Source organism: Schistocerca nitens, chromosome 3 (genome assembly GCF_023898315.1).
Source record: "Schistocerca nitens isolate TAMUIC-IGC-003100 chromosome 3, iqSchNite1.1, whole genome shotgun sequence".
In the NCBI taxonomy this organism is placed as follows: domain Eukaryota; kingdom Metazoa; phylum Arthropoda; class Insecta; order Orthoptera; family Acrididae; genus Schistocerca; species Schistocerca nitens.
Genome location: NC_064616.1, coordinates 888,106,992 through 888,125,220, shown reverse-complemented (window position 1 = coordinate 888,125,220; position 18,229 = coordinate 888,106,992). Strand labels below are relative to the sequence as shown.

At 39.0% G+C, this 18,229-nt stretch overlaps 1 protein-coding gene across 1 annotated transcript in view; it reads left to right on the top strand.

Moving 5' to 3' along the window:
• Positions 1 to 18,229, top strand: part of LOC126248939 (synaptojanin-1) — a 133,553-nt gene that overhangs the window by 65,247 nt on the left and 50,077 nt on the right. The window contains exons 10-11 of the mRNA XM_049950453.1: positions 7,591 to 7,747; positions 17,639 to 17,821. Coding sequence (XP_049806410.1) covers positions 7,591 to 7,747; positions 17,639 to 17,821 — 340 coding nt within the window. The remainder of the gene's footprint in view (positions 1 to 7,590; positions 7,748 to 17,638; positions 17,822 to 18,229) is intronic.

Here is an 18,229-nt window from a genome sequence, read left to right as displayed (position 1 = left end):
CCTTATTACAAAATCTGAACCTGTTCACACGAGTTTGAAACGTAAAGTTGCATGCATTAAAAAAACTCTCAAAAAACGAGTTTTTTGTATGTAAAATCTGAATAGAGTTAGAGTTCTGAAAGCAAGTTTTCAGTTTTATCTTAAGAAACCATTTTTTATTTATTCAGTTCAGTCTAAACCTTTTCCATGCATTCAATTCATCTAAGAACAAATTTCATGTTGAAACTTCCTGGCAGATTAAACCTGTGTGCCCGACCGAGACTCGAACTCGGGACCTTTGCCTTTTGCGGGCAAGTGCTCTACCATCTGAGCTACCGAAGCACGACTCACGCCCAGTACTCACAGCTTTACTTCTGCCAGTATCTTGTCTCCTACCTTCCAAACTTTACAGAAGCTATCCTGCAAACCTTGCAGAACTAGCACTCCTGAAAGAAAGGATATAGTGGAGACATGGCTTAGCCACAGCCTGGGGGATGTTTCCAGAATGAGATTTACACTCTGCAGCGGAGTGTGCGCTTATTTGAAACTTGCTGGCAGATTAAAACTGTGTGCCCGACCGAGACTCGAACTCGGGACCTTTGCCTTTCGCGGGCAAGTGCTCTACCACCTGAGCTACCGAAGCACGACTCACGCCCGGTACTCACAGCCTTACTTCTGCCAGTATCTCGTCTCCTACCTTCCAAACTTTACAGAAGCTCTCCTGCGAACCTTGCAGAACTAGCACTCCTGTCCCTGCAATATCCTTTCTTTCAGGAGTGGTAGTTCTGCAAGGTTCGCAGGAGAGCTTCTGTAAAGTTTGGAAGGTAGGAGACGAGATACTGGCAGAAGTAAAGCTGTGAGTACCGGGCGTGAGTCGTGCTTCGGTAGCTCAGGTGGTAGAGCACTTGCCCGCGAAAGGCAAAGGTCCCGAGTTCGAGTCTCGGTTGGGCACACAGTTTTAATCTGCCAGGAAGTTTCATATCAGCGTACACTCTGCTGCAGAGTGAAAATCTCATTCTGGAAACATCCCCCAGGCTGTGGCTAAGCCATGTCTCCGCTATATCCTTTCTTTCAGGAGTGCTAGTTCTGCAAGGTTCGCGGGAGAGCTTCTGTAAAGTTTGGAAGGTAGGAGACGAGATACTGGCAGAAGTAAAGCTGTGAGTACCGGGCGTGAGTCGTGCTTCGGTAGCTCAGATGGTAGAGCACTTGCCCGCGAAAGGCAAAGGTCCCGAGTTCGAGTCTCGGTCGGGCACACAGTTTTAATCTGCCAGGAAGTTTCATATCAGCGCACACTCCGCTGCAGAGTGAAAATCTCATTCTGGAAATTTCATGTTGTATATTTAGCTTGACTTTAAACAATTATATCTCAAAATGGATCAAGATATTTGGATAAAAAACTTCATTTTGAATTTATCCATTTACCTGCCTCTGTGCAATGTTTGAACCAATTCGTATAAGTTTCAATAATGTATAGAAGTGGTCCACTTCAAAAAGTCCCACAAAAATGTTTTTTATGTGTTTTCAAGTAAAATCTCAAAGGTGCACATACAAATCGTGTCATTAGTTGAGCATTAATTTCAGCTTAATTAAAATATTTTGCAAAAGAAATTAATCTATTCACACAATTTGCCTGGGTGCCAGTTCCAGTTTGTCATTCAAACTTTGCTTAATATACTGTAAAATAGCTACAGGAAGACCGATGTCCGAATGGCTTTACAAATAGCTGCTAGTTCAGGCTAAAGCAGAAACTTTTGACTGCGTGTTCCTAGCTGAAATAGGAACCAGGGACCAAGACCCTCCAAACTGTGATTCTGCACCTGGCCTTTCCAGATACATTTGTTACAGTGCTTCCACAACAAGGGAGTGGTCCAGTCTGACATGTCGAAACCTACCCTGAAATTTTTTGCGCAGGAACAATACACTGAAAGAAATGCATTTTCATAATTTTAGGTGCTAAGGCATATGCAAGTTTTTTATATTTTTTAATCATTTTTGACACACACACAACAGTGGTCTGTACAACCCTTCCTGTCTAGCTCACAAATTGGCAAATAAACAGAGCAGCTCTGACAAGAGGACATAGTGCCATGTAGCACAAAGTCCACACACACACACACACACACACACACACACACACACACACACACACACACATTTCAAGCTTTTAGACTGTAGCAAAAATTCTCAAATTATTAATTTTTTTGAATAACTTTCAATTCATACTGACATCTAAACAGTTGCAGATATAATTGTTACTCAAGTGACTTGCAGAGTAAAGAAAGTCGAGGAAGTGTTACATTACAGATGACTTATATCAGTCGGGACTTTAAGTTGTTGAGATTAAATATTTTGTAATTACAGAGGTGTTTTTATGTCCAGACCAAGAGTTCGACAAAATCAGTGAATTATTTCCTGCAAATGAAAAGCAGTGTCAGATGTATCATCAAAAATTATTCTCTCCCACTTTTCCAGATTTTGCTACATTGATTACAGGATTTTTGCAAGGATTGTGTCATTTCTCCATGGGCCCTGTACTTCAGTTGTTCTTCTACTAAGCGGACTTGCCATTGATTGACACAAAATGTGTGCTGCACCTTGTGAGGTGCTGTTTGATAAGTCAGTGTGGAATTTGCCCTACCTATTGAACTTCTCATCGTTGTTCTTGAAACATTACTGAGCTGTGCCCAAGTAAAAATATACATTTGTCGAACACTTCACATTATCCTGCCTGTTGTATTTGGTCACTGTGTCAAACCCTTTCAGCCATTTCATTGGACCCTGACCAGCATCACAAGAAAATACTCATGGATGCCTGATATGCAGCTGACTTACAGCTGACTTGATATCCACAAGTCTTTTGAATATAAGGACATTTGGAAAAATGTACTGCCTGCAATATTGGCTGATTGAAGCCATGATGATGTAGATGCTTTGAAGTACTTGGGCTCTCCGCCAAACAATGTTGCCTCGTAACCAGACTCAAGTCCAAATCTGAAAGCAGGGTCATCAATAAAATGACACTTAACACTGAAAACATGTGTATTACAAACACCAGTGTATAACCAGAATAGAATGACCCCGGGTGGACAGTGCAGCTATTTATACAAACATTGAGTATCCCAGAATGCTGATGCTTATACAAACATTGAATTTTCCAGAATAAACAAACATTGCAAATGTAAAATATTTTGGGATCCTTCCAGAAATGAGAAATATTAAATAAAAATAATTACTGGTGGTCAGGCTTGAATTGACAGCCATCAGCATGCCAGCCAGCAATGCTAAATACTATTCCACAATGCAGGCACCACAACTCATTGCAGTATTTTTCCCCTTTCGTAGTCTGTTGCACCTTGTGAGGTGCTGTTTGATAAGTCTAACTATCTACTGCTTCCTCCTTTTTGGTCTTTGAAGTGTGATATCACAAATTACCTAATTATCTCATGATTCCAGAGTGATGTGCCTTCTATATGAATGTCTGATCTACACAATCAAATGCTTTGAGCAGTTCACATAAGATGCCAATCAGCAACTTAGCAACTTCTTACTGTTCAGCTATGCCAAGACATTTTCTGAAAGAGGAAATAGCTTCTGGTTTAGATAATATTTTTCAGAAAACCAAACTCTCGTGGTAGTAATGTTCTAGTTTTCAAGATGCACCACACCTCCATTGTAGAATGCTTTTTTGATAATTTATGAAAATGTGGTTAAGAATGAGAGAGAGAGGGTGATAGTTTGTGACTTGTTACATTCCCAGACTCGTAAAGCAGTACGATCGCAGCATATTTCGTTCTCTCTGAATATACTCCTTTGTAGGGGGATATGTTGATACTTCCAGAATTTTTATTCCTCAAAGAACTTACAATTATTTATATACATGAGGAGTATGGAGGTTATATCTATCTGATTACAGAGTATGTAGAAACTATGTTTTAATATGGTTATGGCTTTACCAAATGACCCACTGTAACGTATACTGCCTGTCAAAAAATGTAAATCATCCAGAGGAGGAGGAGGAGGAAACAAAATGAAATTTCATGATTTTAGAGGGTATGTAGTGTTATTTCAGTGATTATAAAATCAAGTCAAAGTTACAAAGAAATTGGTGGTTTGAACCTGCATGTTTGTATGATGTTACATTCCATCTGAGTGCACACACTGATTCAGTCAAACCATTGTAACTGCTCCTGTGGCAAGATGGCCCACAAATGTTGTAACTGATCCTTGATATCCTTGATACAGCCTCTGGGGTGGAGTTGACATCTGAGCTGGTCCCACATATGTACTATCAGGGACATATTTGTGGATCTTGCTGGCTACAGGAGTAATTCAACATTATACAGACAATTCATAAACACACATGCCATGTGTGAATGAGGGTTGTGCCATGAGTTCCCTCAGTCACTACCAACCATAACCTGAAGTCATACCCAATGACACCTCTCACCTTCTGCCAGGAGTACCACCACTGTCTCTCTCCAAAACATTAGAAGACTGTGACTTCTCTCCAGGTGACCACCATAGCTGGTGACAATGGCCTCTGGGGTAGTGTAAAAGTGTGATTCATCGCTGAACACAATGCGGTAGTGTAAAGCTGTGATTCATCGCTGAACACAATGTGGTGTCATTCATCACCAGTTCATCTTTCCTGATCACAGCAGTACTACAAACTATGCATGGGACAGTAGTTCCCTAATCCAGCCACTGCTAGTCTCCAACCAGTGGTGCAGAAAGACTCAGAAGATGGGGTCTGTTCAAAAAATTTTGGAACATTTGTAATTTCATACCAATGGTGCGTTGGAGCGAAATGCAATTGGCATCCATGCACACTCCTGTGTTTGATTTGTATAAGGTTCAGTGTTGTATTGAGTGGAATGTTGTGTTGGACGGTTTGCAAATTTCGAGATGGCAGAGTTAGAGGAGCAACATGTCTGCATTAAATTTTGCATGAAACTCAAGAAAATCTTTACAGAGACACACCAAATGATGCAGGAAGCCTACGGTGATGAGTGCTTCTAAGTGTTACAAATGGTTCACATGGTTTAAAAAGGGCTGGATGGAAGGTAACTTAGATGACCCTCATCAACATCTACCAATGACGCGCTGTCAGGAACATCAACGAAATAGTGCATGCTATTCGAAGACTGGCTGTCCGAGAGATTGCAGAACAATGTAACATTTCAGTTGGATCATGTTATGAAATCCTGACACAGCATCTTGGAATTCATCATGTTGCCACCAAGTTCATCCCATGGCTGATGAGTCTAGACCAGAAAGACCTTTGCCTCACAATCTGTGAAGAGCTTTTGGATCGCACAGTTCAGAATGGGATGTTTCTTAAGATTGTCATAACTGGTGATGAGATGTGGGTCTATGGTCATGATGTTGAGACCAAGATTCAGTCTTCACAGTGGGCAGGAAAGGCTCTTCAAGACCAAAAAAAAATCTCATCAGGTCAGGTCAAATGTGAAAGCCATGCTAATTGTTTTCTTTGACTTTGAAGGGTTAGTTCATCATGAATTCGTGCCACAGGGAGAAAACATTAATTGATGCTACTATTGGGATGTGTTGTAACACCTGCGAGAAAATGTGAGAAGGAAAAGGCCTGAAATGTGGTGAGACAATTCATGGCCCTTGGATCACAATAAAACACCTGCACATTCATCCCTGTTTGTGCATGACTATTGCACAAAAAATGAATCATTTTGCTGCCTCATCCTCCATACTGTCCAGACCTGGCCCCTGCAGCCTATTTTATTTTTATTTTATTTATTTATTTATTTTTTGTATATTTCCAAAGTTGAAAACCACATTGAAAGGACAAAGATATGCAACATTAGACGAGATAAAAGAAAATTCGTAGATGGAGCTTCTCATGATCCACCAAAATGGGTACCAAGATTTCTTCCAGAAGTGGAAACAGAGTTGGGAGTAGTGTATCAGTTGTGGAGGAGAGTATTTCGAAGGAGACCATGCACAATAAGTAAGAAGTAAGTGTAGAAAAGTTATGTGGACAAAGTTCCAGAATTTTCTGAAAAGACCTGGTGTTGCAGGGAGTCTATTACTTGTGCTGGATGGCTTGGGGCACAATATGGTTATCCTTCCTTGTGGTGGTCAGAGATGGTTGACTGGAACCTTGACAATGAGTATGTCTGCCCCCTTGCTCCCTTGCAGTCCAGTATCAGCTATTGTCACATCCAAATGCCCCATGTATCTGGATATTGCACAATTTGACCAGGGAATGAAATGGAGACCCAAAGTGAGGCCCCTTTCAGACTCGCTGTCAGGTGTTAAAACACTGTCTCACATGAGTACACGGCTTCTCTGTGTCATTCTCAGTGATCACTCAGCACCTGATGCTGTTCACACCCCTTATATACCCTACCATGCCTGGTAAAAAACACTAAATTTGAGCAACACAAACACATTCTGATGCCTGTTCTACCCTCTGCAGAGAATTGCAACTCTAATCATGTACATACCAGCTGGTGGTGTGTACATGTGCGAAGTTACATTGACATCTCACCGTGTCTTTTGGGTACTTCCCTTCTTTTGGTCACACAGTGTATTTGAGTTAACAAGTGGTCTAAATGTTTCATCTGTTTTCTTGCTGTCAACTATTTGTGCATTGTTAACATTCAGAGCAAGGATTTTGAAACTGCTGGAGGAGGTATTTCTTGTTTCTCTCTCTATCAGGTTCTGCATTGTTTTTGGTTTGTCATTGAATCTGGTAATTTCAGTCATTATGCACAAAAATTTTGATTTCCTGATTACTTTATTGAAGCTCTGAGACTAAGCCTTATAACGCCTGTAACTGCCGGGGATATGTGACTTTTGTGAGTGCAAAGTTGCTCTCTCTTCCTGTGGTAGAATATTTTTATTCCAGTAGCTTGCCATGGTTTTGTGATTGATTACTTGACTTTAATTCTGTATGTCTTTTTGGAAGGAACATGCTGCATACTTAGTAGACTCAATTATAAATGGAGTGTCATTAGAAGCTCGTCAGTTGTGGGTGATTTTATTATATGAAACAAATTTTACTTTCAACTACATTATTTATTATGTTGTTCAGTTTACAGTGCAGTTGGTTTTGGGGTCATAAGGCCCTATCCTCTGAGAGCTATAAATACAAAAAGCAAATACTGTGTACCAACTTAAAGAATTTTTAACATCATACAGTTTAAACCATCAACCAAATATTGACATAATTTATCTAGATTGAATATCATGAGTGTGTTCAGTATTGCCAAGACAGTATATGGGCAGTTACATTGTATTAAGATAAACGAAAAGAGCAAGGCATGTAGCATTGCAACTGTGGCAGGTGCATAAAACAGCAAACCATTTATGTAAGTTAGCTGCATGTATCCCCTAGTAGTATTTGACAGCTACTGCATAATCTTGGAGAATTCAGATACTGTACGTCTTGCATGCTTATATTCTCTGCCATAACTCAGTGACATTAGTGGTTTCTATAAAACAGTTAAAAGTTGTCTTTTTAATTTTTTGTTTCTGTTAGTACTGCAGAAGCTGCAGTATTTATTTCTTTACTTTAAAATTCACATTATATTCATTTGTGATGATATCAATAAAGTAAATAAATTATTTCAGCTGATGGATGGAGCCAGATCAGCAGCTAGAACAATTCAAAACAATCTTTTAGATAATAGTAAACAAGAGGCAATTGATATCCTTCTGTTGGGTAGTACCTTGAATACAGAACTGGCTGATAGAGCTCGCATTCTTTTACCTGCAAACAGACTTCATGGTAAGTTAGTCATAACAAAATTTCAATACTTTTTCACTTCAGATGTTCTGATTATTATTTGATATCATATGGTACACTATGGATTACTGAAATTGGTTTATTTTATGTTCAACACAAGATTAGTCACATTTAATGATATGTTTTCCTACTATAAACATCTGTTACATGAGGAGGGAAAGGTGAGAATACCTGCACTTTTCACCAAGATGACATTTGTGTGAAAAGAATTTCTTTTCTTATTTTGGTGCATATTGTGCAATTTGTAAATAAATTTGCAACTTTATATGTGTAATAGATTTGTTAAATTTTCCCCTTTTAAGTAGTTGTGTCACATGTTTTGTTCAAACCAACAACACGGAATATTGTGCTGTCATAAAGTTATTTGTTTTGGACAGTTTATAGTCAACTGAAGTTCACCTGAATTTTGTGAAGACTTACAAGGAGTCTGTGCCTTAATATTCACCAATTAAGAAGTGGTTGGCTGAGTTCAAATATGGATGTGCTTCTCTTGAATATGATCAGTGTGAAGGACATCGCAGAACTGCAATCACAAATTAAAAGTCAAGAAAGTACATCATATGGTATTTGTCTATCTGTAATCACAACTTTTTGAATTAGTTGTCACCATAAGCAAATCAGGAGAAAAGGTTCAGTACATTTAACATGAAGAATTAACTTGAAAAAGCTTTGTGAAAGATAAGTGCTGTGTTTAGAAACTGCTTACGAAGAGCAAATGCAAAAACAATTCACTCAACAATGTTTGTACCATAAAAAAATGCAGCTAATTTAGGCTGGTAATTTATTAGGAAAGTCACAAGGAAACCAGAAAGGGGTACTGTTGTAAAATTTTTGGAGAAATTCTGAAGATATGCTTTTTACTTTTTTTTTCTGATCATGAATTTCAACTTTGGCACACAAAATTTTTCTTGGTAAATATCAATTTTCTTCTCTTTTTTCTCATAACACGAAGACAACATACTTTTTGAGTAACATCATTCAATACTAAATTATACAGAACTAAATTCCCTACAAATTGAGCCTAATGATTTTCTTTGTCTGGGGCATCATTTTGAAACAAGCACTCATTAAAATAATGAGCTGGGAAGCAGTCCCCCCCACCTACATCCTTTGCTCTTATTCACTTGCTCCCTCTACTTATGTCTCAGTCTGTGTATTGCAAGCTCGACACTAGGTCTGCTGATGGGACGCTTTTGTTTGACTCGAGCTTTCCTCCACTCTCTACACCTACATCTGCTCCTTTACATGCACCTGCACCTACACCTACATCTACATCCATACCCTGAAAATCACTTAAATGATGGTCTGATAAAACTATTGAGCACTGTTTATGCCTTTTGCAAGTGAGCAGAGGGTGTAGAATAACTCTAGCTTCTTGGAACTTCCAGAATAAAAACACCAAAAATACTTTGATTTAAACATGTATTTCCTGTGATGTAATCCTTCTTTTCTACATAAAATGTTTTTCCTATTTTATATGAGGTATGATCAAAAAGTAAAAGAAATTTTTTAATTTCGCGGGTGTTACACAGCCAATTTCCTAAATTGATTTTCATCTTGTTGGTACACATGTTTCTGATGTATGTTTGCATTTTCAGCTGTTTTGAATATTTAGTTTATTGTTGCTAGTCAAAAAGATTATACAGGTTTTTGAGTGCATGGTGGATTTTTACTTTAAAAAAAGATGGATCAAAGAATTTTTATTAAATTTTGCATGAAAAATGGAACAAAGTGCAGTACCATATTCAAAATATTGACTTAGGCTTTTGACCGAATCTACTATGAGTAAGACAAGAGTTTACAATTGGCACAAACATTCAAAGAGGGTCGAGAAGATGTTGAAAATGACAACCATCCTGGACACTCTGGCACTTAATGACACTAAAGTGGAAGAAGTGAAGAAAATAGTTCCAGAAAATTGATGAATTACCATCATGATGTTGGCATATTCTTTGGCTCATGCTGAGCATTTTTTGACTGGAATGTGTAGTAGCAAAATTTGTTCTGAAATTGGATTTTGACCCCCAAAAATGACATTGTGTAGACATCGCTCAAGAATTGCTGAATGAAGTCGACAACAGGTATAATGGGTACAACATCCAAAACAAGGCCCAACCGTCCAAATGGAAAATGCCTGAAGAGCACAGGCCAAAAAAAGTTTGACAAGTTCTATCACATGTGAATGGTCTTACTGTTTTCTTATATTACAATGGGAGAGTGAATCACGAGTTCCTTTTGTATGGCTGTACTATCAATAAGGAATACTACCTGTAAGTTGTGTGGTGTTTGTGTGAAGCCATCCGAAGAAAACAACCAGGATTGTGGCAAAACCACTCATGGAAATTGTATCATGATAATGTTCCCACTCACACCTCAATACATGACAAAAGGTTGCATTGCCTCAGCCACTGTATTTGCCGGACATGGTCCCCTGCAAATTCTTTGTATTCCTAAGGCTGAAGAGAACCATGAAAGGACATAGTTTTGCCACCATTTATGAGATAGAAACAGTTGCTGAAGGAACCGAACACCATAATGAATAATGAGTTCCAGAAGCGCTTCCAAGATAGGAAAAAGTGCTCACAAATGTATTATATCTGAGGGAGATTACTTTGAAGGGAACAATGTTGATGTTCATGAATAAGTAAAGATTCTTTAAGGAAAACAAAAACTCCCATTATTTGTTGATCACATCTTGTATACTGGGTGGGTATAATTAATGTGCAGTTACTCATGGGGTCCAGTATGTTCTGTAATTATTGTATGGCAGTGAAACGTGGTAGATATGCTAATGCATTAATGTGGAACTGATGAACACTGGAAAAAACTAAGTTCCAATTTAGACCACCAGGTGCAAATCTGGCATGGTACATCATCTTGTCAATGTCTCCAGTGCTCCTATTGAACAAATAGTGTAAGTGACGGTTAATAATAAAATCAACCCATGCCTTTCTCACTTGTTTGACCTTTTCTGCCCACATCCCATTCCTAACCCACTCGATATGGAAACGTTTCTATACGTCTTTCTTGCACTCACAGTGCCAGATTTGCGCCTAGTCACCAAAATTGGAACTAGCTTATTGCCAGTGTAAATCGGTTCTGCATAAGCACTTTAGAATATCTGCCATGTTTTGTTGCCATACGATAATTACAGCCCACACTGGACCTCTGGGAGTAGTTGCACTTGTAATTGTAACTACCCAGTACATACAAGGAATGTCTTTAAAGTTTGATGAATTGTATCATATGTTAGAAACCACACTATGTAGGATGGGTGTCCACACATTCGCATTGAAAGAGATGTTGACAAGTGCCCCTATTGTGCACATCACTGAAGTGAAGCAGCGGTGAACACTGCAAACAAGGTAATGGAGCCAGTGTAAGAACTCGTGTCATTGCTAAATGGAACAATTTGGTAACTATGGGAAATGGAGATAGAAAATCATGAAATGTTGATGCAAGTGTATGGTGTTGAAGCAGTGAGAAAAAAGTTTGTGTTTGAATGGTTTAATTGCTTTAGAAATTGAAAGGAAGGTGCCAAGGATGAGCAGCGCATTCAGGTCAACCATCATCACACGCAATGCCAGAAAATATCGAACGAGGGTGACGGATGCTTGCGGATGAATGGCAGCTTTCTTTCAGAATGATAGTGGAAGAGTTGAAAATGAGCAAAGACAGTGTAAGCACTATTGTTGATGAACATTTAAAAACAGTGGAAGATAGGTGCCTGGCTTATACCACACACACTGATAGATGAGCAGAAGGAAGCTCAGGTGAAAACATCTGGAAATTTTGTCTAAATTTCTGACCGGAATCTGCAGTTTTTGGAAACCATCATTACAGGAGATGAGTCCTGATACTACACGTATGATCCAGAGACCAAGGAACAGCCAGTGGCATGATATTCGTCATCTTCCTTGCCTCCCAAAAAAAGTTGGTTGACAGATGATGATGATGATGATCATCATCACCTTTTGTTAATTTCTACCCAAAGGTCAAACTGTCAATGTGAAAGTTTACGAGGGAGTTTTGAAATGGTTGCTGCAATTTATCCAGCAAGTCAGAGTGGATAGTGGAATTACCTCCACAACACGCATCTGCACAGTGGGATCTGCATGTTCAGGTTTCTCTCTCAACAAAATATGGCTGTTTTTCAGCACCGTCCTTATTCTTCAGATTTGGCACTGACAGATTTCTTTATGTATCCCTACCTTAAATTGGCTCTGAAAGACTTATGCTTCACAAAAGTTATGGGTATCCAACATTATTGAATGGTCTTACTTGAAAATGCATCCTTTTCCTGTTATGAGGAAGAGAACTGAAATTTTGTGACTTCATTTAAACTTTTTTGTGTTTACGAGGATGATTTGATGTTTCCAACTTAAAATTTGTAATAACCATATTCAAAACATAAAAAATGAATTTCCAAAACTTTCTAGGTGAGGTTACTGTTTGCCTGGACTATATAACTACAGGTGAGATGTGTGTGTGTCCCTTCGTGCCAGAAATAAGTGGAATCATGGCAGTGGATTGTCTTCTCAATTAACTAAAATTGTAATTGGTAAATATTACACCAGGCTTGTGTACCAGATGTACGTAAAAACATGTGACATGAAGCCTTCATCAGTATGTTGAATTGGCCACAAAGGTGCTTCAGCAAGAATTTGAAAAATGACGCCATATTTGACACCTTTCAACTTCCACCTATTTTTATGTATAAAAGAATTGTGGCTAGAAAACATTATGGGTACAATCAAGACACTACGGCAGTCGGACATATGCAGCAATGGAAGTCAGACCATGTTCAGAGTAAAAAATACCTCAACTGTCAAAATTTTGCCAGTAAATTGTCTAAATATTTGTAAGTTTCCAAATTTACTGCCATCCAAGAAAGTTCTTGCGATCAAATTATTCTTGGGATCAAGAGCTGGCTGAAACCCAAAGTAGAAAGCTCTGAGATGTTAAGCAAGTCATGGAATGTATATCACAAAGACGGAGTAGAGGCCACAGAAGGGGGGAGCGCTCATTGCAGTTGACAAAAGTAGTGTCTCTGTTGTGGTCAGAGTTGACTTTGACAGTGAAGTTACCTGGTCGCATATAACAGTTCTAGGTGAAACAGAGTTGATTGTTGGATGTTTTTACAGCCACCTGATCCTGGTGTGACAGTCTAGTGTCATTCAAAGAAAGTCTATGGTCAGTAGTGTGTAAATATCCAGATCATGCAATGGTAGTTGGAGGCAACTTTAGCCTACCAAGTATAGACTGGGATGTCTATGTATTCATTGCAGGGGGTACAGACAGACAGTTATGCAAAGTGCTTTTGAACACATTTTCTGAAAACTGTCTTGAGCAATTAGTTGAGCAGCCCACACGCAATGGAAATCAGTACACAAATGAGTATTAGCGATCGTGATGTCATTATAGGAACTATGGTTAAGAAAGTTAATAATTCGTTTAAGAAGGCTAGGAGAGTGTTTTTGCTAGAAAGAGCAGATAATCAGTTGTTAGCATCTCACTTAGACAGTGAACTGACATCACTTAATTCCAGTAGGATGGACTTAGAGGAATTGTGGTCCAAGTTTAAGCAGATTGTTGTGGCCTGGAGAATTATGTGCCTTGTAAGTAGATTAAGGACATAAAAGACACACTATGGTTTAATGGCAAGATTCAGAATTGCTGAGGAAGCAGAGGCTGTGGCACTCTCAGTTCAAAAGCGAACATGCACATGATGACAAGCAAAGATTAGTAGAGATTTATGCATCTGTGGAAAGATTGATGTACGATGCATACAATAACTACCTCCGTCTTACATTAGAAAAAAGTCTGGCAGAGAACCCAAGAAAATTTTGGTCCTATGTAAAACTGCTAAGTGGGTCTAAGGCTTCCATCCAGTCACTTGTGAATCAGTCTGGTGTGGAAGTTGAAGACAGCAGAATGAAAGCCAAAGTTTTAAATTACATGTTCAAGCAATCATTCACGCAGAAGAATTATACAAATGTATAATCATTTGACCATCGAGCAGGCTCCTGTATGGATACATAGTAATAAGCATCCCTGATGTAGAGCAATACCTGAAAGAGTTGAAAACAAATAAATCACCAGGTCTGTATGAAATCACAATTTGGTTACCCAAAGAGTACTCTACAGCACTGGCCCCTTATCTTGCTTGCATTTACTGTGAATGTTTCAGCCAGTGCAAAGACCAAAGCGACTGGAAAAAGTGCAGCTGACTCCTGTGTATAAGAAGGGCAAAAGAACAGACCCACAGAATTACAGACGAATATCCCTCACAAAGGTTTGCTGCAGAATCCTTGAACACATTCTCAGTTCCAATGTAATAAATTTTCTTGAGACCGAGAATCGTACATCCACGAATCAGCATGATTTTAGAAAGCATCGCTCGTGTAAAACTTGGCTTGCCCTTTTCTAACATGATCTACTGTGAACTGTGGATGAGGGGCAACAGGCAGGTTCCTTATTTCTAGATTTCCAGAATGCGTTTGACATTGTGCCCCATTGCAGGCTGTTAAAAACTATGTTCACACACATGTGAGCGGCTCAAAGAATTCTTAAGTTATAGGACCCAGGGGGTTGTCCTCAACGGCGAGTTTTCATCATAGACAAGGGTATGATGAGAAGTGCTCCAGGGAAGTGTGATAGGACCGCTGTTATTTTCTATGTATATAAAAGAATTGGCAGACAGGGTGGGCAGCAATCTTTGGTTGTTTGCTGAGGATGCTGTGGCATATGATAAGGTGTCAAATTTGAGTGACTGTAGGAGAATACAAGATGAATTGACAAACTTTCTAGTTGGTGTGATGAATGGCAGCTAGCTCTAAATGTAGAAAAATGTAAGTCAATGCAGATGAGTTGGAAAAACAAACCCATAATGTTTGATTACAGCATTAGTAGTGCCTTGCTTGGCACAGTCATGTAATTTAAATATTTGGGCATAATGTTACAAAGCAATATGAAATAGAATGAGCATGTGAGGATTATGGTAGGGAAGGCACATGGTCAACTTTGGTTTATTGGGAGAATTCTAGGAAAGTGTGGTTCATCTGCAAAGGAGACCGCATATAGGATGCGAGTGCAACCTGTCCTTCAGTACTGCTTGAGTGATTGGGATCTCTACCAAGTCAGATCGAAAGAAGACATTGAAGCAGTTCAAATGCTGGCTGCTAGGTTTGTTACAGGTAGATTCAGACAACACATGAGTGTTACGAACATGTTTCGGGAACTCAATTGGGAATCCATGGATGGAAGGTGACATTCTTTTTGAGGAACACTATTGAGAAAATTTGGAGAACCAGCATTTGAAGCTGACTGTAGAATGATTCTACTGCCACCAACATACATTGTGCATAAGGACCATGAAGGTAAGATATGAGAAATTAGGGCTCACATGCAGACTTATAGAGAGTCGTTTGTCCTTCGCTCTGTTTGCGAGAAGAACAGGAACGGTATGGTAGTGGTACAGGGTACACTCCACCACATGCTGTATGGTGGACTGCAGAGTACCTATGTAGATGTAGATATTTGTTTTGCAGACCTCCCAGAATAACACATATGGGATGGAGGCTACTCATTAGGAAAATGTTGCACAAAGTGTCCTGATTTAAAATGCGACCATGTCAAAAAATAAGTGAAACAAATTATTTGGGTGCCAAATTAAGAAATTTTCTCCTTGCCTTCAAATTCTATGGTGATTACATTTTTATGTTTTTTACCCCCTGAGACTAAAAATGTATGCAGCTTTCAGGTGAATTCATTTTCAGAGCTAATAGAATTCACACACGCACACACACACACACACACACACACACACACACACACACACACACACACACACATTGTCATGACTGACCACATGCAGTTTTAGTGGTAGAGGGGTTGTGCAAGGTGGAGAGGATTAGGGAAGGAAGGAGGCAGAGAACAGGATAGGTGATTGAGGGAAACTAGCTGACAGCTGGGAAAGCTGGCAAGACATATGGTTTAGGAATGTGGCACCGGTGAGCTTATTCTCGCCACAGGCATGAGCAGTTGTGTGTAGTACAAGATGAGACGCAGTAGGGCATGAGAAAGGGAAGATAGAACAAAGGAGGAGGGAAACTGCAGAGGGAGGTGTGAGTGTAGTGTGAAGAAGGTTGTCGAGTCATAGGGCAGGGGTGGAGAACACGGCCTCTAGTGTCCTACAGATTTTTCAGAATATTAGTTTCTGACCTGAGCACTTGTTAACTATATTAACTAACTGCTAATGCAGTGCTGTAATTTATGTGCATAGTGGCACACTTACAAACACCAAAACCTGCAGAGTTCCTCAGCTCAGCAAGGAGATGATTTGGGTACTGAAAACTTTGTGCCTGACTGAACGTGCAAAACATCATTTTGTTTAGATTACTTTAAAATTTTATTACATCTTCTCCCAATCGAAACATTGATTGAGGCAAAGTGAAATAACACTGAGATATGTGGTCTTACCCATCATCAAATTTATTGTCTTTCAACAGTTCTTGCTTTGTTGATAATTTATTTAGAGTTTTATCGTATTGGGACAATTTTATAAGAGACTTCTCATGACAAAATATTTAAATTCTTGACTAAAATTGTTAACATTAATTTCTTTTATAAATTTGACCTTTAATATAAATATGTGATCTTTTTCCTATTATTTACATATTATTTCGCTTGCACACACATATTCAGTAATTACTCGTTAAATGTAATCGTACATACTTTGGTTTTATGTCACGTGGATTATTTTTATATGAGATACTGCAGTTTTACATTGCTAAGAACAATGAATTACCCTGCACTTGGGTATTTTTGTCAGAGATGATTGGTTTTGCCAATTATCATTTTTAATTTTAAAATGTAACAAAATACTCAAATTATTAGCCAGAACTGTTAATTGTTTACTCAGAAATTTGTGTTAAAGACAAAACTTTGAAATAACAAGTTATAGGATTTAAAAAAAAGGTATCGGGTTCATCATCAAATATTCAAATTACATAGTATATTATAAGCTGTCTAAGGTGGCTACTTTTCAAGGTCTTTGTGGGGAAGGAATTAGTGGAGATTGAGGTCAAGAGAATTATGGAATCTCTGCTACACCGTGCCCTGTGTCCACCTCCACCCCTGGTCCTCGCTCATCCTCCACTCCACTTCATCTCTGCAGTCTTCATCTTCTTCTGTTCTATCTCTCTCACCCAATCCACTCCTCCACATCATCATGACCTGTGCACAACACCCCCTGTCTGTGGCCAGAAGAAGCTCACTGATACCACCTTCCAATCCTGTGAACCTGCTGCATCTCCCTCCCATCTATCAGCCACCCTTCCCCCACTCCCCCTCACTCTCCCTACTACTATTCATCTCTTTGCTCCTCTCATCCACTTCATCCATCACAGCCATTCACTACAGTAGAGTTGCATTGCTAGCACAATGTCATCAGGTGGGACAGTGTAGCTGTGGAAGAGTGTGTGTGTGTGTGTGTGTGTGTGTGTGTGTGTGTGGATGGGTGGGTGTGTTGGTGGATGGGTGGATGGGCTGGGTGGGTGGGCTCCCTTGCTCATTTGCGTGTGTTCTGTTAGCTCAGAAAAAGAATTTGTCTGAAAGCTAGCAACATTCTCATTCATTTTTATGTACCCGTCAATTTCTTCAGCTATACTGTCAGTTGTTACATTTAATCCATACATTATTTATATTCCATCGAAGACTTTCCATTACCATAAAACATCACATTAAACAAATGTAATCCTAACAGCTTGGTTTTAGCTGTCTTTCTGTATCAATGTAAATGATATTGCCACACCGTAGAATATGATACAAATTTAACATTACCTTTTATGTTTGTTTCTTCTAATTTTACAGCTCCAACAAGTGTTTTACGGGAGATGTGTAAACGCTGCAATGAGTATGTGTTCATGTCAACTGCACGCATTGCAGTTGGCACTTACAATGTGAATGGTGGCAGACATTTTCGCAGTGTTGTGTACAAAGACCTTTCATTATCAGACTGGTTGCTAGATGCCCCAAAGCTCTCAGGATCTCAATGTAAGTGTTATTTTAAATGAAACATTTAAATTCTGCCATATGGAGACTGCTTTTATAGAGTAATGTATGACATAATTATGCCATAATAATTAGCATGGACATTTGTAGAAATCATAAACACTAACATAGGGCATAAAGCCCAAGTATTATAAAATCATTCAAAAGTGAGAGCCGTACAGTCCATTTGACAGATAAAATAGTCACACGTACTAAAATTACAAAATATGGTGATGTCTGCAGTGATTTAAAATAGATAACACTGAATGTAGATGAAATATTGATATATTAGAGGACTGAAAAGAAGTGAGAGAATTAAGAAGGCTGCTTATTCTTCTTCCTGGTCTTGTCCCATGTCTCCACGGTGTTGGCTTCTTATTTTGGATTTGGCATCGTTAGTGGTGGTGGGTG